The following is a 24,436-nucleotide window of genomic DNA, read 5'->3' on the forward strand; positions in this document are numbered from 1 at the left end:
AAAATTTCAAGCTAAGGAGACAGTCCAAAGACATGGCATAACATGTTAAGGACAAGTTTGATGTGGAAGAACTTAGAGGAGTTCAAGAGGGTAGAAGGAAGTGAGGCCGGAGATAAAGTGAGTGCTATGGAGAGCTCTTCTAAGCACTGGTAATAAGTTTCAACTTTATTCTTTATGTATTGAAAGCCATTAAAAGCATTAAGCAAGAAGGAGACAAGATCATCTTTGTATTTTAAAATGATCCTTTTGGTAGCAATCTGGATGCTCCTTTGCTAAGACTCAAGCAAGTACAAAGTATTCCAATAATCCAGGTGAGAAATAATGGGAGCCTAAACTAAGAGAGGGGCAGTGGGAGATGAAGAGGAAGGACAGATTCAAGAGCACTGATCAGATCTGTAAGCAACAGAATGTAGGTGGGTAAAGAGAGGGATCAATAAAAGGCAAGTTTTTAACATAGCTAGTTCGATGTGATATCACTAAATGAGACAAAGAATATGAGGCAAGTATGATAGAGATAAGGCAAAGGATAAAAGGAAAATAATATCTACTTTGACATGATGAATTGAAGAGTTCACTGGGATATCTGCGGGCAGATATCCTGGGAACAGTTGAATACAAGAATGCAGAACTTAGAAATAATATGGGGAGTCAAAGCCACTGGCAAGTGACAGCTTCAGTGTTGAAAAGACATCCAGGAAATATAGGATGAAAAGTATCTAATTGTCTAGATAGTCCCATTTTTCTCTGATACTCTGTTAGAAAATCTATGTCCTCTGTCTTTGTTCATTTCCAGACTTTTCCATTTGGACATCCTACCATCGCCACAAACATGAGTGAATCTAAAATGGTTGAATATTGGAATTATGTATATTTCCACCTTAGTAATTAGTGTTTCACAACTGGATTACCGCAGCAGTTTCCAGGCTTCCTTATCATGCAGCTCACTACTTTACAATTTATATTGCCAGATATTTCTTACCCTTTCCTCACATATCATTTCCCTGCTCAAAATCCTTTATCGGTGTCCTGTTAATCACTGCAGCCAAGCGGAGCCCCACATTCAGTCTCTGTCACTTCTCAGCATTATTCTTCTTACAGGACTAGGCTCCTCAAGTACCCCAGTGTTCACTGCATCCTTGATTCATGCTGTACCCCTATTTCCTCTTCTCAGCTTATCCAAATCCCATTGAACATTTCAAGCAGTATTTCTCAACTTTTTGACCATTTCTCTTCAATAAAGCTAACTCAAAACACTGTTTCATCCTTGTCCACTTCCACTAGAGAGGCTGGAAAAGTTCAGTACTTGTTTTCTGAGCCTTCCTTGGAACTAGGAGAGACCAGGTGACACAGTTCTAGCCAATGGTGCTGCTCCCTTCTCCTTCTTGCCTTGAAAATGAGCACAGGTACCCAGAACTGCAGCAACCATCATGGGCTCATAAACAAACAAGGCAGCCTGTTTAGTCTTACAGCCTGGAAAAACACAAATTGCAAGGTCCTTGATTCCATTCCTTATGTCACACCAGGCCACAATTGCCTACCTCTGGCCTTAAATTAGGTGAGAAAATAAGCACCCAATTGTTTAGGCTACAATTGACTGTCTTTGTTTTTTGCTGCAGGAAAAACTTCCAAATTGATATACATGGCATACTTCCATTATTTATTTTCAAACAATAAGATACCCTTAATAGCTAATATTAATAAATTCATGAGTGTTTTTATGTGCAAAAACTCACTTGACAGTTCCAACACATATCTAGTAAACTGTCAGCTTAGATATGTAGACACTCATATCTTCCACCAGTTACAGCTTTGTGTAGAAACTATCCTCGCTGAAGTTCAGAGAGGCTAGGAGAAGCAATAATTAAAATGCTTATATTAGTTAAAGGGAGAGTTTCAGTTCTTCAATTGCAATGTGTTTAAGTTATTCTGTAAGCATTTAGTTCTCCTTTACTGCAACTAAAAAGAGAGTTCTAAATTACTGAATTATATATATATAGTTACATTTTGCTTTCCCACTAAAGAGAGATGGGTGACCCCTCACAGAAGAGCACTGAAGTATCCCTGTGTCCTGATGTGGACAAAGGATCATTCCATGCTCTGGTAGGCATCCTCTAAGGAGGCCCTCAGTGTTCCCCACCTCATGGCATTTACAGCCCTGTTTAACTGGCTCACATAGAGTGGGGCTTGGATTTAGGGGCCATGTCATATGGTAACTCTATGTTTACCATTTTGAGGAACTGCCAAACTGTCACACCACAGTGGCTACAGCATTTGACATGCCAGATAAACTACTCTTTTTTCTCTAGAGCAAAGGACAAATTATTTAACCTGAGTTTCCCATGAATTATAAGAAAGAAAGAAAGAAAGTGAAGTCGCTCAGTCGTGTCCGACTCTTTGTGACCCCATGGACTGTAGCCTACCAGGCTCCTCCCTCCATGGGATTCTCCAGGCAAGAGTACTGGAGTGGGTTGCCATTTCCTCCTCCAGGGGATCTTCCAAACCCAGGGATCAAACCCAGGTCTCCCACATTGCAGGCTGATTCTTTACCATCAGAGCCACCAGGGAAGTCTCTTTCACAGTAATAGACTACAGAGAGGTTGTCATTGTTCAATGGTCATAATTTCTGAACTGAGACTTTAATGAAAAATTATTCAAATATCAGTTTACTATAGTAAGTTATGGTAAGGATACCAGTATCCTCAGGGAAAGCTTTAAGAAATAAACACTTATTTTATAAATGCAGAACAAAAAAGTAAAATTCTCTGTTCTCTCTAAATTGGCACCTCACTTCTGATTTTGTTCTTTAAAAGTAAGTCGTCAATTTAATCAGTGATCAAGAATATCAAATTTGATGAAATACTAAGCACATTAATCTAATCATATTCCTGTATTTCGAATGTCAATTGTTTAAATATATTAACAGCAATTTTTTATTTCTCAAACACATTAACCTCTAGAATTCACCCCAGAAGATTTGCAGAGATTTTTTAAAAAGTAGTTCTTTAGCTTTCTGCAGTAATGAATGTGCCTTTAATCAATCATTCAACACAAAAAAAGTCAGACTTTTTTCCCTCTATATTTCAGTGGTGTACAGAATAACACATCCTTATGAGGAAGTGCTCTACACTTGTTCACTCTCTGGAATTTTTTCTGTTGTATTTGTAACTCAGTATACATTCATTCTTAGAAAATGTGATATGGCACAGAAAAGGAAACACTGGTATATATCCATTGTGATCCTGCGATAACAAAAAAAATGTCTGCATATAAAGCTGGATCCAGTGTCATAGCAGTCATTTTGGTTACTGTGTTTCCTGTACCAACTGCTGTCTTTTTCCAGCTGAAAATTATGTTGGCTGAGAGCCATGCCACAGAACCTCCACCCTGAGGAGTGACTCAGATAATTAGACAAAAGCATGTAAACCTCTCCAGGATTTTTTCAGACTTCTCTCTTGACATTCCTTCCTCTTAGGCATAGATTTGGTGACTACACATTTTGTGTAGTTGAAAGGAAAAAACTACCACCATTCATAAACCTACAATGCCTGTTCTCAATCATCATCTTTGAAAAGGTATTAATACAACAAATAGTTGGCTCCGCAGTATCTTGAGAAAGTCTTTGTTCACTGAATATTTTTTATGTACAGTATAATTTTTCAAACTTACTATGGATAATTTCAAACATTCAATTGAACACCCATGTACCCATTCACTCAACTTCAACAGTTAGCAACTCATAGTCCATATAGTTTCACCTATAAGTTCAGTTCAGTTGCTGAGTAGTGTCCAACTCTTTGCGACCCCATGAATCGCAGCACGCCAGGCCCCCCTGCCCATCACCAACTCCTGAAGTCCACCCAAACCCATGTCCATTGAGTTGGTGATGCCATCCAACCATCTCATCCTCTGTCATCCCCTTCTCCTCCTGCCCTCAATCTTTCCCAGCATCAGGGTCTTTTCATATGAGTCAGCTCTTCGCATCAGGTTGCGAAAATATTGTAAACCCACTCCTTATTCCCAGATTATTTTAAGACAAATCCAAGATACGTAATTTCATCATTAAGTACTTCAAGGCTAGCATAAGTCTTGAATTTTATTTCTGCTTTCATTTTTTTTTTATGATTAAGTTAGAGGGAAGAAAGAAAATAGAACTAACATCTACTGAGTGCTTCCCATGCCACATGTTATGCAAGAGACTTTCTCCTAAATTACCACTTTTAATGATAAAACCCTGCTGGGTGAACATTACCAGTCCCATGTTTAGAAAAAGAAGCAAAGAGAGAAATTTTCCAATGTCACTTAACTATTGAGTAGCAGGGCTTGGGTTCAAACCTAGGTCTGACTCAAAACGTTATGCTGTTTCCCCAAATTGACCCTGTCAGGTAGGGTCCTAAAACGCCGGTGGAAAGGTAGGAGTTGTCTTAGACAACCTTTTTGAGGAGGAGGCACCTCTTCCGTCTTCAGCCCTCCCTCCGTGCTATGAATGATATCCCAACATCATACACAGGATGTTTCCAGAGTCTAATTCTGTACTCTAGTATTTCTAACACTTATGCAGAAGTCACAGTTTGCTCAGTCACTATTTTGATGCTCAGGAAAGCGACATGGACTCTGATGTACACCAGTAGGCAACATACTTCAGGGTTTATTAGGAAGGGATGTGCACTAAGAAAAAAACACAAACAACAACAACAAAAAATCCCTACCGCCTAGAAATCGCCATAAGTATAGAAAAATAAATATTAACATGTCTAAGCACATGGAAACAAAAACCCTGTCAACAATACTAGAAGGAAGATTAGTTACCCAGGATATAATTTGGAAAATTTTTCATGCTAGTCTAAAATCTATGCTCAAAAATAAATAAATTTTTAATTAATAAAACCTATACTCCAATGAGATTTCCAACAAATAAGACTACCTGTTAGCATTTATTTAAAATATTTTTTCCAAGATGTCCCTATTACATTATTACACTAAGTAAAGAAAAAAAAAAAAAGAATCAATATGTGATATTTTGTTGTGTAACTTGTTTGTCTCAATGACAAAAAAAATTAAGATTCCTCAAATAAGTTTCTAAATACTAGGTTCTTGTGTGAAATACATTGACTATCTTAAATCAAGTATTATCTATGAATTGGAGAGAATAAAAAATATAAATCGATCTTATAAAAAAGAATTCAAATCATAGATAGGCAATCAACCACAAAGGCTAAGAATTTTTCATATACCAGTACTACTGTTTGCTTTGCGATACTTACTTATCTTTATCCTCAAACTTGATCTTTACAGTTCAGATTTTTTTAATTTCAAAAATAAGCCATAATACAATGTGTTCATTTCAGATATAGACTTAAGGTTCCTAAGGAACAATTCATGGTCTAGGAAAAACCTCGAGTGTATCAAATGAAAATACAATGTGTCAATAGCTACCAGTGTCTCAGGTTTGCCCTGTTAAGTCTACAAATGAGTCAGTAGGTAGTAACCTCAAAAATCTTGCTTTAAAAGTAGTTTAAGAATCACTATTGGTTACCTTGAGCTAAATATAAATACAAAGATACTGACTGACTTAACACTTTACTACCAGATCACTACGTATTTTTTTTTAGTTTGAGGTATTAACTACTATTTTTGATACCAGTGAATGTGTTGGAAAAATGAATGAATCCCAAATACTAATAATAAAAGAGTTATTTTTTTAAAACTTCTATTTTAAATTTACTTAAAGCATGGAAGCAGATTTTTTTAAATAATTCAACATTAAGCTCTCAAAGTCAAAGCCTCAGAAAAAGGAAAGTTATGGTTCATAGCCACTGACTCATTTCCTTAGATGATTCAACCTCCTGGCTTTAACAGTGCCTTGCCCTCCCCTCCCCCTTCCACTTTTAATTCAGTACTAGGGGAAAATAAACCTCTACCACTAAACAGCTAGCTCTCCTGTGCTAACACATCATAATCTTTTAAGTAAACTAAGTCTCTCTACAAGCTTTTATATACTTTTGATATTAAAGTCCTATTATATAATTAACAGTGGCTCAAAGATACTACGTTGATTTTTCCAAAAGTTACTGAAAAAATGCAGAGGTGTTTTTTCCACCTCTTAAATATGTCACTGGCACAAAGATGATTTCATTAAAATGTGCATCTTTCTGCTACCCTGCATAAACCCTTGAAAAGAAGCCTGGGCTTCATCTCACTTCTCCATGTATTCTTTAAATATTTATATACCTCAAATGTTGAGTTCCTGATGAATAACATGTTCATGAGCTTAGCTAATACAAAGTAGAGACCCACAAAGACAGATGAAGAGAATTAATACAAATACACCCAAGGCACGTCTACACACGCCCAGAACTCCTGGCCAAATTCACAGCAGAAACCAATACATCTGGCTCCTCCTCCCCAAGTAAGGGCAAGACTAGCCAGCCACACAGAGTTCAGAAACCATGTGTACTGATGCTGTTCCTGAAAAACAACAAACCATCCCCTAATCAGAGGCATATAGAGGTATGTAGTTCAAACCAAGTTGAAAGAAAAAGTGAAAGTCACTGTCACTCAGTCATGTCCAACTCTTTGGGACCCAGGATTTTCCAGACCAGAATACTGGAGTGGACAGCCTATCCCTTCTCCAGGGATCTTCCTGACCCAGGAATCAAACCCAGGTCTCCCACATTGCAGGCGGATTCTTTATTAGCTGAGCCACAAGGGAAGCCCAAGAATACTGAGTGGGTAGCCTATCCCTTTTCCAGGGGATCTTCCTGACCCAGGAATTGAATGGGGTCTCCTTCACTGCAGGCAGATTCTTTATCAACTGAGCTATCAGGGAAAACAAGTTGGGGTCACCTTATTTAACATAAGGTAGGAGAGAAGGCCTCTTCCTCCTCACCATCTATGGCACCCCTCCCACCCCACAGCCCCCCACCCCTCATTTACCCCAAAGCCTTTTTTGTCAACCAGGCCCGCAGGTGATAGTGGATATATAAAGAAGAATGTTTGGGAGTTATTTAAAATTGCCAACTTTTTCACTCTTTGGAGGGAAGTACCCTGCTTATACACTTCCAACAATCCCTGCCCTTCCAAAAGTTGTTTTGCCTCCAGGAGCATCCACAAGTCCCTGATAAGTTGGATTAATGATGGACAGATCTCCTGGATGACTGACACCAGGTTTTACTGGATTCCATGTTGGGAAAAAAAAAGAAAGAAAATTATTGCAGTTTGTTAGAACCTTCCCCTCCTAAAGCCTATTGCTTTGAAGTCAATAAGACCTGAGTGTGAATGTAGGCTCTCCCATTTATTTATTTATTTATTTTTTATTTTTTTTTAGGCTCTCCCATTTAATAGCTGTGGTATCATGGGCAAATTGCTTGAATTTTGTACGGTAAGTTTCTTACCTGTAAAATGAAAGATAACACCACCTATGTTGCTAGTCTGTTGTGAGGATAACATTTAAAGTCTGTTGCACACTGGCAGGCACACAATAACCATTCAGTAATGTGTAATTCAATAAAATTATTTAGTACTATACTCCAATTTTTCATCCTGTAGGATTTTTACCTCTAACTCCTAAATCATTGCAGAAGAAATACCATGAAATTCAGAACTGATTCTGACAGGCAGTGTTGTCAATTTGCAAATCTTTTTTTTTTTTTTAATAATTTTTAAAATTTATTTTGGCTGTGCTGGGTCTTCACTGCTGCTCTGGGTTTTCTCTAGTTGCGGGGAGCAGGGGCTGCGCATTGCAGTGGCTTCTCTGGCCGTGCACAGGCTCTAGGGCACATGAGCTTCAGTAGTTGTGGCGCACCAGCTTAGTTGCTCCATAGCATGTGGGATCTTCTCAGACTAGCGATCGAACCTGTGTTTCCTGCATTGGCAGGCAGATTCTTTATCACTGAGTCACCAGGGAATCCCGCAAATCTTAAGCTTCCTAATAAAGTGGTAACTATATTTTAGTTAAATTGGGATTAGGTCAATCATTATGTCTACAAATTAGAAACTCTTTTAAATTTCACTCCATGGCCATATAATTGCCAAATACAAATACATTTTGCACCTAGTCTCAGCTACATCACTAATTGCTATGGTTTCCTGGACAAGTCAGAGCCACCATGGCTTACTTTCCACATTTCTGAGATTGGGATACCACCATCACATTTGTAATTACACTGGGACTATAACTACCTGGGCATGGTCACTGCATTTCCAAGGAGAGAGCTCCAACTAAGCTAAAAAAAAAAAAAAAGTATCTTACAGGAGTTAAGGTTTTCCCTGATAGCTCAGTTGGTAAAAAATCTGCCTTCAATGCAGGAGACCCTGGTTCAATTCCTGGGTCAGGAAGATCCCCTGGAGAAGGGATAGGCTATCCACTCCAGTATTCTGGCCTGGAGAATTCCATGGACTGTATAGTCCATGGGGTCACTAAAAATCAGACACGACTGATTGACTTTCACTTTCACAGGAATTAAGGTGAATGTTTTTCAAATGGTTCCTTTTTTCAATTTTACTTTCCCTCTAGGAAACAGGTGGTAGGGAGTGCATGTTCTCCATTCCCTACTCCACCGTTAATAATCAAGACCTGCTGCTGCTGCTGTGGCTGCTAAGTCACTTCAGTCGTGTCCGACTCTGTGCGACCCCATAGATAGCAGCCCACCAGGCTCCCCGTCCCTGGGATTCTCCAGGCAAGAACACTGGAGTGGGTTGCCATTTCCTTCTCCAATGCATGAAAGTGAAAAGTGAAAGTGAAGTCGCTCAGTTGTGTCTGACTCTTAGCGATCCCATGGACTGCAGCCCATCAGGCTCCTCCGTCCATGGGATTTTCCAGGCAAGAGTACTGGAGTGGGGTGCCATTGCCTTCTCCGAATCAAGACCTACCTACCTAAATAATGTTTTGAAAATTAAATGACCCTCTTGTATTAAAGTGTTATCATCCCTTCATCTCCAGCTTCTTGGAACACTTCTATTAGCAGCTTCTCTACTATCTCCTGTCTTTTTCATTGCAAACTAGTTTCTGACCACTTCACTCAAATTTATCTAAGGAAGATCTCAATGACTTTTAATGTCAATTCTAAAGAAGTCATTCTGAACTTCAACATTCTTGATCTCCCTGTAGGATATGATGTCATTGATATTCTGACCCATGTCTTCTAAGTCTTCTCTGTTAACACCCTCTTCTTCTAACCATCCCTTAAACATTGGTGGTCCCCAGGGAGGTGTTCTATTCTCTGCCCTTTATTCTTCTTACTCCAAGGAAATCTCACTAGCATCTTTGGCTTGAAAAATCACTTACAAGCTAATTCCTAAACTTCTATCTGTAATCTAGATGTCTCCTAACCTAGCTGGATGTAGACTGGACATCTTCATGTAAATGTCCATACCATCAGATCAGATCAGATCAGATCAGTCGCTCAGTCGTGTCCGACTCTTTGCGACCCCATGAATCGCAGCACGCCAGGCCTCCCTGTCCATCACCAACTCCCAGAGTTCACTCAGACTCACGTCCATAGAGTCAGTGATGCCATCCAACCATCTCATCCTCTGTCGTCCCCTTCTCCTCCTGCCCCCAATACCTCCCAGCATCAGAGTCTTTTCCAATGAGTCAACTCTTCGCATGAGGTGGCCAAAGTACTGGAGTTTCAGCTTTAGCATCATTCCTTCCAAAGAAAACCCAGGGCTGATCTCCTTCAGAATGGACTGGTTGGATCTCCTTGCAGTCCAAGGGACTCTCAAGAGTCTTCTCCAACTTGCTGTCAAATCTGGGTATGTCATCTCCTTCCTCCCCTTAAACTTGTTCTTTTCCAGCTATACTTTTACAAATATAAAACTTTCATTAGCAGTCATTTATGCAAAATTTCCCTCTTCTTCCTCTCATTTGGTTGACCCAAACTCAATTATTCTGTCTCTAAAATAGGGTATCCCAAACTACAGTCCTTGGGACCCTTGTCTGTTTGCTGTGTTTTTTTTTTTGTTTGTTTGTTTTTTAATATTGGGGTGTGGGATCAAATGAGTTTGGGAAATGCTGGGTTAAGGCAGGACTTCTAAGAATCTTCAATATACTGCTAAAGAGTCTTGGGAATCCCAAATGCAGATACAATCTGAAGCGTTTCCCAAATAACTTGGAAGCCTTTTTTTCCAAGGATTATCTTCTGTGATCAGTGTACCAGAGAACATACTTTACAAAATGCCATTCAAGGATTTCTCAAATGGATCCTCTCCTCTACACCATCATAGCCACTGCTTCAACTAGGAAATTCTATCTCACCTAGTCTATACAGTAGATTTCCGGCCTAGGAGCTTTATTCATCTTTTATACAGTATTTCATGAGCTCCCTACAGTGTAAATTTTAGGTAGTTTCGTGCTTAAAAATCTCACAGCTTTTTCCTAGTACCCAAATTATAGAATCCAAAGTTCCTCAAAAAACCAAAGGCACTTCATGATCCATCCCCTCATCATCTTTTCATCTTCATCTCACACCAGTCCACGCTATGCTCCAGGCCTAACAAACCATAAATTCCAGAGAGTGGTGGTAACACTTTTTGAGTTTTACACATAACTATTCTGCCTAAAATGTCAACCAGCTTTTGCTTAGCTGGGTAATTGCTATTTGTCCTTTAAAACTCACCTCAGATGGTCCTCTTCTTCTGAAGCCTCCCATTCCCCAGTCAGAGGAAGGTGCCTCACTGGTGTACAGTCAATGAGTCGTCTACCATAACACATCTTTGTAATTTACTGTGTATATTTATTTTCAACTGAACTGTGACCTTCTTGAAGATTAAAGACATTTATTTATTCCAGCTATGGAGCCTAGTGCAGTGCCTGGAACCTAGTAGATGAACGCTTGGTTAATAAATGCATCAATATATACATTATCTTTTAGCTCTTTCAATATTATTTCTTTCTGAAAACTCATTTAAATGTATAAAGTATGGGTTTTATCCTTGGAACTTTAGTTTGGGACCTAGAAAGATATTTGGCAACTTCGGTTAAGGGCCAGATCGTAAAGGCCTTGTGCGCCATATGGTCTCTGCCCTAACTACTCAACTCTGCTGTCGCTGTGCAAAAGCAGCCATAGACTGTACACAAATAAATGACCATGATTATGTTCCAATAAAACTTTATTTACAAAAGCAGGCAGTGGGCCAGATTTGACTTGTGGACATTGGTTGTCAGTCCCTGGCTGAGAGAGCTTATCATATCTCAATGATCCTTAACTGGTACCCTCAAATAAATTTATTGAAATTATAAGCTCGGTATCAGGAAGAAATAACTACACTCTAAAAATGAACTGTCCAGTACAGTAGCCACTAACCACATGAGGTCATTGAGTAAAGGAATGTAGCTAGTCTTAAATGAGATGTGCTTTAAGTATACAGTATTGCATACTCTTGGATTTTGAGGATTTTGTGTGAAACAAAGGTGAAATTGTCTTAGTAACAATTATTTTATAGTAGTGACATTGAAATAATATATTTGATATATTTGAGTTAAACATATTGCTAAAATTGATTTCACTGTTTATTTTTACTTTTTAAAATGTGACAACTAAAATATTTTAAATCATATATGTGGCTTGCAATATATTTATATTGGACAGCACTGCTCTAAGAGAGAATAATTATAAGAGTATGCCTAACAGATTCAACCTCTTTTCATTCAAATTATAAATGAGACACTTTACCCGATTATCAAACTTTCTATTCAAAGCTGCTGTATATCCTGCTTTCTATCAATGATGCTATCATTATCTTTTACGTAAATTCTCCCTCCACATTAACATATGCGTAAAGTGGCAGATAAATATAGGTCAGCCAGTTAAATTGGAGTTTCAGATAAACAACAATTTTTAGTATATAATTTTAGTATATGGTTTGGGATTATTTGTACTGAAAATTAATGTTTGTGTGAAATTGAAATTTAACTCAGTGTCCTGTATTTTTATTTGCTAAATCTGGCACTCCTAGTCAGACAAGTCTATTCGCTATCTCCCAAATACTACACATAGATTACTACCCTTGCTTACCTATTTTAACTGAGATAATCAATTCACTTACAACAGTGCTTAGCACACAATAAGCTTGAAGTAAGTACTAATATTGTTATCCCTCTGACTTTGTGGGTCCAGTACAAAATATAACCTCTCTCCTAAATCTAGTATTTGATAAAGTATTTCATTACTTACTTTGAACATTTCATATGTGTCTTATCTAGCCTTAAATTTCCATCTCATATAGAAATTACTGAGAAATAAAATAGGATTGTTAAATAAGGCATATTGCAACTTTTTATCAACGTTTACTCTTAAGTTCAAGCTTAAATTCCTAAGTACATGAATAAAGTGCCCTTGATGACCCTGGACTCTAGGCTCTTGCTGTCAGAGGATACAGTGTTCAATAAACCTCACTTACAAAATGTGAGGTTACAAAAAGCAAGAAATTCATGTATTAGTACCTGAAATGTCCATAGTTATAAATTTAGGAAGTAAAGACAATATAAATTGTACACTCTGAATTTTCTAAAACTTTCTTAAATCAGGAGTCTATATATAAATAATTGTATGATAATCAGCTCATTGAAATGTTTACCTATTTTTCACAATGATCTGTAAAATTCACAATCCAGCAAGTGGTCACATGTTTTTACAGAAAAAAATTTTTTCTCAGTTGGAGTTTAATACAATACTATGTTCGCCACTATACAGAAGACTCAAATTATATAGGGACTGAAAGTCTGTTGATGAACAAATAAAATTATGGGATATTCCTCAGAATAAGCTTTCTGTAAACACACACAAAATTTTAGGTACATTATTAACCAGTGGTTCACCTCAGTTATATTCTCAGGACAGTATAGACTATCTGAGTCCAAAGTCTGTCTCTGCTACTTATTAACATATGCTATCTAGTTGGTGATGGACAGGGAGGCCTGGCATGGTGCAGTCCATGGGGTCGCAGAGTTGGACAGCACTGAGCGACTGAACTGAACTGAACTGATCTAATCCTCAGTTTTCTCAGCTATAAAACGGGAGCTTTTTCTGCCAAGGCGTTGTGAGGATTAAGAAGATATGCATGAAATGCTTAGAACAATGCCTGGCACATGGCAAACATTCAAAAAATGCTAACTCTTATTATTCTTAGAATGTTTTCCAATTTGATTTCTTCGTGCCCCTCTAGCTCCAATTTAGGACTTATTCACAAAACTAATTTTTAGAAATAAAGATCTGGAGGAGAGAAAACACTTTGCTGTATTAGAACAAATTTCAAAAGTCCTGATCCTTGCTTCTTTAACTCCTTTAACAAATTTGGCTTTTGCCCTTACATCCTATGACTTTCTGAGGCCAGTGTAATGGGAAACAGCTTTCATGCTTATGACTAGCCAGTTTCACATAGACCCTTCTATGAACAAGAAGTATTTTTATTTGTTAAAGCTCCCTTGTAAATATCCTCCGTAAAACTTACTTCTATAACTCCTAAATCATTTTAGGTTCTCTTTTAAGATAGTTAGGAATTCCCACATCCTACTATGTATATAGTATGGAACAATTTTTCTATGCAAGTAATAATTCACATGTAAATTATTTTTCCTAATTTATATTGATTAGAGGAATAGTGTTGTGGTCCGTGAACAGTACAATAAGAAACCAAATACCATGCATTATATTATTTTCCAAGTCCAAATAAAACACTTCCTCTTACAAAGTTTCATAATTAAAAATACTGGATTCAGTACTTGATTAAAATAATACCAACTGAATAAAAGCCACAGTTCAATGATGTTATCAAACTATTCCAAACTAATCCAGGTTACCTGGAGGAAAGGCACTTTGTACGAAAAGCATGCTTAACTTATATCCAAAGACCAGTAAAACGACCATAAAAATAAGAGGAATATTTTTTAATGAAATGATTCATGAAATTTTTAAGAATATGAAAACTGATACTGAAAAACTATGGATTTCACACACTCATCCAGCAAGAAAAGAACCCCGGTTAGACTACTCAAATACAAGTCTCAAAGATCACTACATGTTCGTATGTGGTAAATTACATGTGCCACTGTTTCCTAAAGTTTTGATTAGACTCATTTAACAATGGTCTTTTGAGGGGTTTGCTTTATAGTTTGGTAATGCTTTTAAAATTGGGCTTTAGGGAATTCCTTGGTGGTTCAGTGATTAGGACTCCATGTTTTCACTGCCGAGGGCATGTGTTTAGTCCCTACTTGGAGAACCAAGATCCCACAAGCCTCGAAGTGTGGTCAAAAAAAACAGGGCTTTAGATCTGGGGTCAACAAACATTGTCAATCAAGGGCCAGATAAGTAAATATTGCAGGCTTTTCAGGATACTGTCTCTGTCACATATTCTCATTTGGTTTTTTTGATCAGTCTTTTAAGATGCTTTAAAATATAAAACATTCTTAGCTCTTAGCTTAGTCTCTATAAAAACAAGAGTAACTACATTTGCCCTTGGCCAGTTTCCCCACCCTTGTTTTACACTATACATATTATCTTTTTGCTACTATGTCAATTTCATTGATATTAATTTTTCTGCCTTCAAATATTTGTTCAAATGTCACCTTCTCAATGAGTACTTCTCTGGATACATGCCTACCTGTTCCCTATGTGTGTATATATATGTGTGTGTATATATATATATAAAACATACTATGTAATACATAGTATATCACCTAACATTTTTATCATTCCTACCTCCCAACACCAATATAAATTCCATAAAGGAGATTTTTGTCCACTGATATATATTTTTTTCTTCATTGTCCCTAGAACAGTGCCAAGCACATCAGTGGGCTCTCAGTAAGTAAACTTACACACTTAGAAAAACCATGGAGGAAATACACAGTTGATCCTAGAACAAGTTGGAGGTTAGGAACGCCAACCGTCTGTGCAATGGAAAATCCAAATCTTCACATAATATTGTAGTTGCACAGTATCTGCTGATTCAACCAACTCCAGATTATGTAATACTGTAGTATTTACTATTGGAAAAAAAATCCATGTATAAGTGGACCCACTCATATCCAAACAGTTCAAATCCATGTTATTCAGGGCCAACTGTATATCCAAATGAAGACAGGAGAAAAGGTATCCAAGAAGACTGACAAATACTTTTTTAAACATTGTTTCCGGCAGTCATAAAACATTTTAAAATTCAAAAGTATTTTCTTACTGCCAACGAAAGTAAGGTTATTTCTAGACTAATTCCTGGAAGTTTACCATTACTTTGGCTTATTTAACAAATTTCAGTTGTTATTCCTAAACCCCTCTATTCCGCCTCTTTGACCTCACCTCTATGTATTCCCTGCCCATTCAACTCACTTATCTAGTCTGGCAACTTTGAAGTTTAGTAAAGCAGGGAGAGAAAAGTTGCTTTGCCTCATTTATCACTCCATCTCCCAACATTCCCTTTCTGTAAACTTCATAATATTGTAATCTTTCCTACTTTGTCTTTACCATTCAATATAAACAAAGCAAAAGGAGATTCTAGTGAATATTATATTCCAAACACATTATACTCAGTGATTAATTATTTCTAGTTGCTGTATACGGTTTTACAATTCTTACCTCTAAGGAAAAATCTGCCTTACCACCACCCATATACATACTCGGCAAGGTAAAGAGGAAATAACTTTGGGAATTCAGTAAACTTCACCACCATTCAGATTACAGCTATAATATTTCTAAGCTTATATTAAAACATAAAAACTAAAATAAAATATCCTCTACCACTATCTCTGATACTTGATAGCCATTAATAATATTAATGTGGGAGTTAAATTATACTAGAGATCAAAGATATTCTAAACAAACTACTAAGTTAATAGTAAAATACTACTATTCCTTGCTAAGAAGGAATGCCCACAAAAAAAAGATGTTTTTAAAAACCCTTTATACGTTATTCTTCATCTATTTTATTTTCTAAAGGGCTACAATTCTGCCATGCTTATAAGACATGCAGGCTTGGTTTTTAAAAGACAAACTTTCTAAAATCCAAGTCAATTGTCAAGGATTAAAACTATGCTGTAGGTCAATTCTTCGAGAGACACAATTCTGTTCTAAAAAAAAAAAAGCAGCATAATAAAAACTGCTATAGAACTTTCACTTTCTAAATTTTTCAACTTTTTGTGTCCTAAAAGTTATCATAAATTCAGATTAAATTTGGTGGAACTAAATCAGCACAAAATTTCCTTGATAGCCAGAATCACAAGAACCAAACTGATTCTTTTTCTTCTTACAAAGGCTAAATGACTCCCAAATTAAGTCACTTTGTACCATATATCCCTGGAATAAAACATGGCCCAACACACCACACGTCCCACTTAATCTAGTTCAAACGAGTAACATAACGTGAGAAACTGCACTGTGTAATTCCTTTATTTTCTGCATATTAGTGCTTTACCAACACTACAACCATAAAGAACACAATTCCAAGTACTGTACTTTTTAGTTTGGGGAGATCACAGTCTACAGACTCATTTACTTATTATTAGACAAGATTAACCCCATTCAACTTACTGCAGTTTTTAAATGCACATAAAATACAGAAATTGATGCAATTAAACAAAATCTTCAGGATCTTATTTCTTAAATTCTTAGATTGTAATTTTTTTCTGCAGGCTTAATTACCGGTCCCCATGACCACCAATGGTTATGGCTCAATTTAACTACACCAATTTATCAACCTTTTATATCCTTAAAGATAACGTAAGTGAAAATCACAATTTCTTATCAAAAGATTTAGGGTTCTCCAAATTTCAGATATTTGCTTCCCCTCCTCCCCCCACCTTAAGACATTTCAAATAAACTAAAAATAACCACATCTCACCTGCAACATTCCTTAGCAATCACTTGATGTATAAAATTTTAACTATGCCCCCAGTTATTTTAAGACACAAAAATGGCTGCCTACCAATCTGTCTGGTCACAAGTTAGAAATACTACATTTAAGAATTAACATGAGGGTTTCAAGTTTCCTCCAGTTTAGGCATTTATACCTTTGTGCTTGTCGCTTCAGGATGTTACTGTAACATTGATATTTGTATAACCCATGTTTATGTACCTTATATGTAATCATTTAACACACTAGTAATTAAATGTATGATGGAGCTTTGGGAATTTTAAAAGCAACGAAAATGTTCTTAGATGTGTGTCAGCTTCATTTCCAGAGATACTTCTACTAAAGTGAAACTGAGAACTTGATACTTTAGTTGCATTTTGAATTCAAAAATCCCTCTGCACCATTAGGAGCCTACAACATAGCACCTTTTCTCATCTGCTTTAAGTAAAACGTTTGTCAAGAGTTTTACTTTGAAGAGTTAATTTTCTATAGCCTTGTATTTCTCATACATCTTTGGTAAAAGCTCCATTATACAATATGGCCAAAGCATGAAGGACCAATACTGTCCAATCATATACCATGATATCCCGTTCAATTTTTGTTTTCAGACACCCTCATAAACAAAACCCACTTCACCTTTTCCTGTAAACTGCATTTGCAGTCTACATTTCTGAAATTCCCTAAGTTTTAATTCCTTGAGGATCTCTACAATTAATCCTTAAGGCTATATAAGAACCAGATGCTGCTACACTATTCTGTATCAAGCATTAACATTTGGTTCAAAGTATTATCATAGTGGTCTCAATAATCTAGTTACTGGTCCTAACCAGCTAAGCAAGTAATCTTGTTAAGATCTGGGTATCACCAGCAAGCACATTGCTTACACTTGAAGAAAATAAGTTTACATTCATTGTCATCTGTAGGTTCTTCTTCTACATCCTACTTCCCCTTTGTCATTCCTCAAGTCTACACATCATTCATTCATCACATTTCCTTCCTTAAAGGAGATAGTGTATTTTTGAACCAACAGGATATCTATTTGCATGAGTTAATCCAACAGAATACTTTTTATAAAACATCTTTTCCAGTGTTCTAATTAATGGAGATATGGATCACTCATTTACTACAAAAAAAAAAAAAAAGACATCTTCAGGTTGCTATAATGTGGAAACAGATTTTTTTTTTCAACTAGGTAAAAGGTGCATATAATTTGAATTGTTAAACGACTTATTAATGAACAAAATAACCATTCCAGTAATTTAAAATCTACTGGTCTTAGATATTTGAAACATGGTAAAAGGATATATTCCAGTTTTGCCCAAAAGTCACTTAAAATATCTACAAATATTTCATCTGTGTATGTTATACACCATTATTGCTCCATTTTCTGGAAGAGTATGTTTTAAAAGTTAACAAAGAGGGAAAACACAGCAAAGTTGCTAACTTTGCAGCGAAAAAAAATCTGTGTCCTTGACAGGTTATATTTTCATAGTTTTATGCAGTGTAAGTTAGCTTTGCAATGGGGAACTTGAGTTTTATCCTTACTCATGCATGATGTATGTTTCAGAACTTAATAGCTGAAATTTCAAAGAACTTCTTACATTACCTGTTTAACATACTGATGTGGAACTGGAACATATTACAAGGATATTACTCATTATTTGCCACTTTGGGCTAAGTTTACTGTACTGGTCTTAGATATAAAAGGTCACATTTGAATTTACTAAGTTAAAGTCAGAACTCATAAGGGGGGGGAAAGGCCTTAAATATAAAAGACAAACGGCAGTTTGATTAAGCAATAATTTTCAGTTTACTAGATGAAACAGACTTGCAACATAGTCTGCATGAATGCAAAATAAGCCATCTACAGCAAGTGATAAGGAAACTGGGCAAAAAGGAAAAAAGCATACATTGGAAAAGAAGATTCTCTCGAGATAAAAAAATCAAACCATTATTATAAAGGAATTTACCAAGAACTGCTATATTTCCCCCATCCCATTTGCTGGAAGTCAACAAGAGCATCTAGCACTTTGTGTTCATGTCAAAAAGTCAGATCAGAGCATCCTAACGCAAAGCAAAAAAAGAAAAGAAAGAAAATCCCTAACCCCCTCCCCCAAACCGCAGAACTGTAACTCCAGAGTTCAAATTCAAAAGAAGAGAAAGTGGCAATTGAAAGAGGTGATGGTGGCGATAATCCTATGAATGGGTTTTTGATTTCTCTCCTTTCCGGGGGATGGGTGGAGAATGCTCATTAGGATTTGTAGTTAGAGGTTAACCATGTGAGCCCCTCATAGAGTCCGTCCCCCGAGGTGGCACAGGAGGGCTGCACATACCAGTTCCTGTCCCGAATCCGGGTCAGGCCCAGTTTCTCCTGGATCTCGTGGGGTTTCATGGCATCGGGGAGGTCCTGCTTGTTGGCGAAGATGAGGATTATGGCGTCCCTCATCTCCCGGTCATTGATAATGCGGTGCAGCTCCTGGCGGGCCTCGTCGATGCGGTCGCGGTCGGCGCAGTCCACTACGAAGATCAGACCCTGGGTCCCGGTGTAGTAATGCCGCCAGAGCGGCCGGATCTTGTCCTGGCCGCCCACATCCCATACGTTGAACTTGACGTTTTTGTAAGTCACCGTCTCCACGTTGAAACCCACAGTGGGGATGGTGGTCACCGACTGGCCCAGCTTCAACTTGTACAGGATGGTTGTCTTGCCGGCCGCGTCCAGGCCCAACATGAGGATCCGCATTTCCTTGTTCCCGAAGATCTTAGATAGCACCTTCCCCATCGCGTCGGAAGAGCCGGGGCCGGGGGCATTCAGGTGTCCCGGGTCCCCTCCGCCAACAACGCCGCCGCCGCCGCGAAACAGAAACGGAGCCTCCCAGTCGCGAGGGCGCCCGCGCGGCCTGCGTGGGAGTCGCCTCCTCTGGGCAGAGGCCCGGGCCCGCCGCTCACTCGGGCATCACCCACCACACAACTTGATTCCTCCAGGCGCCGCGGCCGCCGGGGCGCTGAGTCTGCGCCGGGAGAGCCGCCGCCCTGCTGAGGCGCGGCCCGGCCCGGAACTGCCCTTCCCCCCGCAGGCGCCGCGCGAGCGCCGCCGCGGTTCCCGCTCCTCCGCCTTCTCCTGGCTCCGCCGCGGGAGACTGCGGCCCTTCGGCCCGGTCCCCGGTCCGCGAGCACCGCGCTCACCACCGACCCAGGCCACCCGAGAGGCAGCGCGGCTCCGGCGCCCGGTCAGGTCATGGATCCTCGCGGGAACTCGGTGCGCTGCCTGCGGAGACACAGAGAGGGAAAAGGGAGTTACTGCTGGACCCCCAGAGGAGAGCGGAGGCCGAGGGGGCCCGCCTCGCCAGCTCAGCCCAGGAGGTTACCTCCAGCCGCCGCCCCGCGCGCGGGCTCCCTCCGGCCTCCACAGCCTCCTCCCAGTTCTGCCGCTGCCGCTGCCGCCGCCGGAAAAGGCGCCGAGGAAACCGCCTCACTTCCCCTCCCGACTACGCAGGCGCAACAGAGGGAGTCCGACCGTTCGGGCAAGAGCGACCTCTGTAAGGAGAGCGGCCCGCGCGCCAAGCGTCGGGGCGCCACGCGCGGAGGGCGGGGCTACGGCGGCCCGGAGGTCTCGCAGGTGCGGCCAACCCCAACCCCGCGAACCTCGGACTCTGACTAGCTCCCACCTGTCGCTCCTCTAGCGACTCCTTCCTCTATGCATTCCTTCTTCTGCGCTCTCACTTCCTCCACCCCCAACTCGATCCAGGGGAGCCGATCCTCTACGGAGCTCCAAAGGGTGGGGCTCACGGACCGCCGGCTCCCCCAACGAACGCCTTCCCCATGCTCCTTACAGGCCTGTTCGCAGACCCCGGTGCCTGCCTGATCTTCCGCGAGGTCCCTCCAGCCTGCCGCAGCCTTCGGGAGCCCTCAGTCTCCCAGGGAAGCCCTAGCCACGGTTTTTACCTTTCCCCTGGCCCTCTTTGGCTTCCTTTTATCCCTTGTGTTCTGTGCGTTTCCTGAAAGACACGTGGTAGGCAAGTGGTTCGCGTGGAATCTGCCAGTCAGTGCGGAGCTTTTACTGAGCTTGGGTTTGTTCTGAAGCCCGTCTTTGGGGCATTTGAGCCCAATCTTAACACATCTCGGCAGGACCCGTCCACGTTTTTGTTGTGTGTTTTTTTAAATTACAGTATTATCAACAGTTTCCATGCTTTTTCAACTTTTTAGAAGGTGATAATTTATCATGTGTAAATATTATCATCTTTTAGTGTAATTAGTAGTAACTTCTCACCCAGCCACTAATTCTCAACTTTAAGAATTAGAAAGACTACTTCTGTTGCCTCGATTTGAACATTTAACCTTACTGAGTTATCTCATGTTTAAACTGAGTGTACTACTGACTTTGCTGTCCGCAAACCCTATTTGAGGATTAAGTAATAAGTATAATGTTTGTAGAAAACTTCAGGAAACCTTTTTGTGTCAGATGTTTATTGGTAAAGTTAGACTTAAAGTGAAAGCTGGAAATGAAGGAAAAACAGGAAAATAGTGTTTCGTTTTTTTAAAGAAAATGCTGTAATAACATAAGGTAACATACTTCTCACAATTCAAGAAAATGTGATAGTGGTAGATGGGTTAAATGATAACCTCATAAACGTCAGCCTGAAGTAAATTTAATTACCAAAGTTGTTAATATTCTAGCAGTGATTTACTTACCATCAGCCTGAATATGCATGCACTGTCTTAAAACTGAAAAAAGAATTTAGAGTCAGAAGATTGGGGTTCAGAGTGTCACCCCTCCATTTCATAGCTGTGAATCCTTTCCTCTAAACCTTTGTAAATTCCATCTTCTTTAAGCTGTTGAAACAGATGAAGAATGATCTCATCCAGAATGAAAATAGTCACTATTGATTGTCATGATGAACACTGTATTACATACTTTAAATATTTTCCTTCAACCTGCACAGCAACCATGTGAGGTAACTTTGAGTATTAGTGGAAACTGAGGGTCAGAGAGGTTAAGTAAGTTTTTGAAGGTTCCAGAGTTGAGATCAAATGGTGAATCTATGGCTCATCCTCTTAACCCAAAATTATGCTATCTCCCTGAGTACTTCACACGGTTGTTTGGAAGCTCGATTATATTACAGTTGACTCTTGAACACCATGGGTTTGAATGGCACAGATCCACTTGTATCATCAATACTTGTTTTTTTTTTTTTTTTCCAATAGATTTGTAGTATGTTACTACACAATCCGGGTTGGTTGAATCCACAGATGTGAAACCTGGGATATTGGGGGTGACCTAGAAGTTATCCTCAGAATTTGGACTGTGTTGAGGTGAGACCTCCAATGTCCCTATTGTTCAAGGGTCAACTGTATTTCTTATAACTTACAATGCTTTATAACTATTGGGTTGGCCAAAAAGTTCATTCAGGTCTTTCTGTACAATGATATGGGAAAACCCCGAATGAATTTTTTGGCCAAGCCAATATAAATAAGGTGCCATCAGTTCAGTTCAGTTGCTCAGTTGTGTCTGACTCTGTGACCTCATGGACTGCAGTACAACAGGCTTCCCTGTCCATCACCAACTCCCAGAGCTTGCTCAAACTCATGTCCAGCGAGTCAGTGATGCCATCCAACCATCTCATCCTCTGTTGTCCCCTTCTCTTGCCTTCAGTCTTTCCCAGCATCAAGGTCTTTTCCAATGAGTCAGTTCTTCACATCATGTGGCCAAAGTATTGGAACTTCAGCTTCAGCATCAGTCCTTCTGATGCCATAGTAATTATTAAAGCTCCATGGTAATTATTGTTTGAGGAAGGAATTTTTTATATGAGGCAGTGACTATTGTATCTTGCTTCATTCCAACACAATAGTTTTCTCAGAGCAGATTCCAGTTTTCCCAACTAGATGGAAGATTGATTTTCTGGGCTTTTACTTGTTTTTCAGTGAAAGGTGTGATATAATTAAAAATTGAAGCAACTTGAAGCACTAGCATCTACCTGGCACTGGTACTGTGCTAGGGCTAAAACAGTTTATGTTTGAAAGCCAACTTCCATTTATCTTCTAACAGAGTAAGTGAAGACAGAGATTTTGCATTCTCCACATAATGTCCTCAGTGACAGCATGTAGGTCTCAGGAGTTCAGTCATTATTTACTAAATGAATATCTTTTATACCACAGAGGAGGTAAAACAAAAAAGGAAGCACATATACAATTTTTATCTGTGGTTTGAAATAATAGGTTAGTCAAGATTTTCATACAGTAGCATATCTTACAGTGGCTCTTCATGTAACAAATTATACAATAGATTATTTTAAGTAATGATCATAAAAAAATAATAACCAGAATATACATACAGTGAAAAATTTTAACTCTATATATGCACACTTTTTTTAAAAAAGTGAACTTCACTAAAACCAAAATATCTGCAAAAAGTAACAACTTAGAGAACTACTAAATCATCATATCACTGATAAAATTTTTTCTTGACACTTTCTTGAAAATTTAAAAAGTAAATTTCAATTTAAAAAAAATATTATTGTCATTCAGTGAAATATTTTATAAATAAACAAATTTATATTTATAAAATAAAGTATTAAATTTCTCAGTTTGCATTTTATTTCACTGTTTTAAGTTACAGACACAAATGTAAGCTAACTCCTATAGAAAAATGGATCTCTGCTTTTAACTCAGCTTGCAAATGAAGAGATTTCTCCAGCTTGCTTTCAAACAAGACTTCACTTTTAAATGCCATTTCATAATGTCTAATCTGTTCAATATCACATGTTTATTGTATCCCTGACTAAAGCATCATCTTATAAGAAAAATATTTACTTTCATAAAATGACTTAGCTTTCCACTTTAAAATGAAATAAATGTCTTCTTTAATAATAGCACCTCATGCTATTTACCCTTATTTCTGAACTCCTATAACTTTGAAAAATCACTCACTTTGTATCTCGGTAGTATCTTTCTTTCTATCCTATGCAGGATCAGGGAAATTCTGGCCACACATTGAGGGTGGAAGCCAAAATGATAGTTCACTCCCTCTTCCCATGTCAGCTGAAGAACTACTTTCTAGTTTTTCCTCTTTAACCATAAAAAAAAAAGTATATCCCAATCAAAACCTTGATAATTACTTTAGTTATCCCTGAGTATGAAGACTTTCTCTCATTTTCAGCAGTATTAAGAGTGGAAAAGATATAACTAAAAACAAAAGTTTGAACTACAGTTTTTTGCTATTCAGTACCTTTGGACTATCAGTAAATTACTGTTTGTAGTTACTTCTACTTCTAATATAAAATTCTGAGCACAATGACCAAGATTTATGAGTGTGGAAATGGTTGTAAAATCCTAGCTAAATGTTACACTATAACCAATTTAACAATGGCTTAGCTGGGCAAATTTTATGAGTTTGTTTCCATTTCAAGTAAAAAAGATTTATATTCCAAAAGGCTTAGAAAGACACCTACTACATTATATGTCCACAAATACTAGTCAGATAATATAAGCCTGCTGAGCTCAAGACTGGCTTCAGGGGTAACTTTACAGTTTTATAAACCAGAGTCAATGGTGTGGTGACTCTCTCCGGTAAACTAGGGGGACACTTCCTATACTCTCT

General features: G+C 38.6%; 1 protein-coding gene and 1 long non-coding RNA gene across 4 annotated transcripts in view; one reads left to right on the plus strand and one right to left on the minus strand.

The window, feature by feature from the left end:
* The window catches only part of LOC138989529 (uncharacterized), a 162,680-nt gene that overhangs the window by 116,240 nt on the left and 22,004 nt on the right, over positions 1-24,436 (plus strand). The window contains exon 3 of the long non-coding RNA XR_011465820.1: positions 7,325-7,378. This is a non-coding gene — a long non-coding RNA (uncharacterized lncRNA). The remainder of the gene's footprint in view (positions 1-7,324; positions 7,379-24,436) is intronic.
* ARF6 (ARF GTPase 6) lies at positions 16,362-20,845 on the minus strand. Of its 3 annotated transcripts, none has more exons than XM_070378112.1 (2): positions 20,785-20,845; positions 16,362-20,107 (listed from the first exon to the last, which is right to left on the minus strand). In XM_070378112.1, the coding sequence occupies exon 2, from the start codon at positions 19,619-19,621 to the stop codon at positions 19,094-19,096; it is 528 nt and encodes a 175-aa protein (XP_070234213.1). In that variant the 5' UTR covers positions 19,622-20,107; positions 20,785-20,845; the 3' UTR covers positions 16,362-19,093. The 3 variants fall into 3 exon arrangements, with proteins under 3 accessions (XP_070234213.1, XP_070234212.1, XP_070234211.1); XM_070378111.1 differs by having other exon boundaries at positions 20,673-20,802; XM_070378110.1 differs by lacking the exon at positions 20,785-20,845 and adding an exon at positions 20,208-20,354.

The sequence above is a fragment of the Bos mutus genome, chromosome 10 (assembly GCF_027580195.1).
Source record: "Bos mutus isolate GX-2022 chromosome 10, NWIPB_WYAK_1.1, whole genome shotgun sequence".
Taxonomy (NCBI): Eukaryota; Metazoa; Chordata; class Mammalia; order Artiodactyla; family Bovidae; genus Bos; species Bos mutus.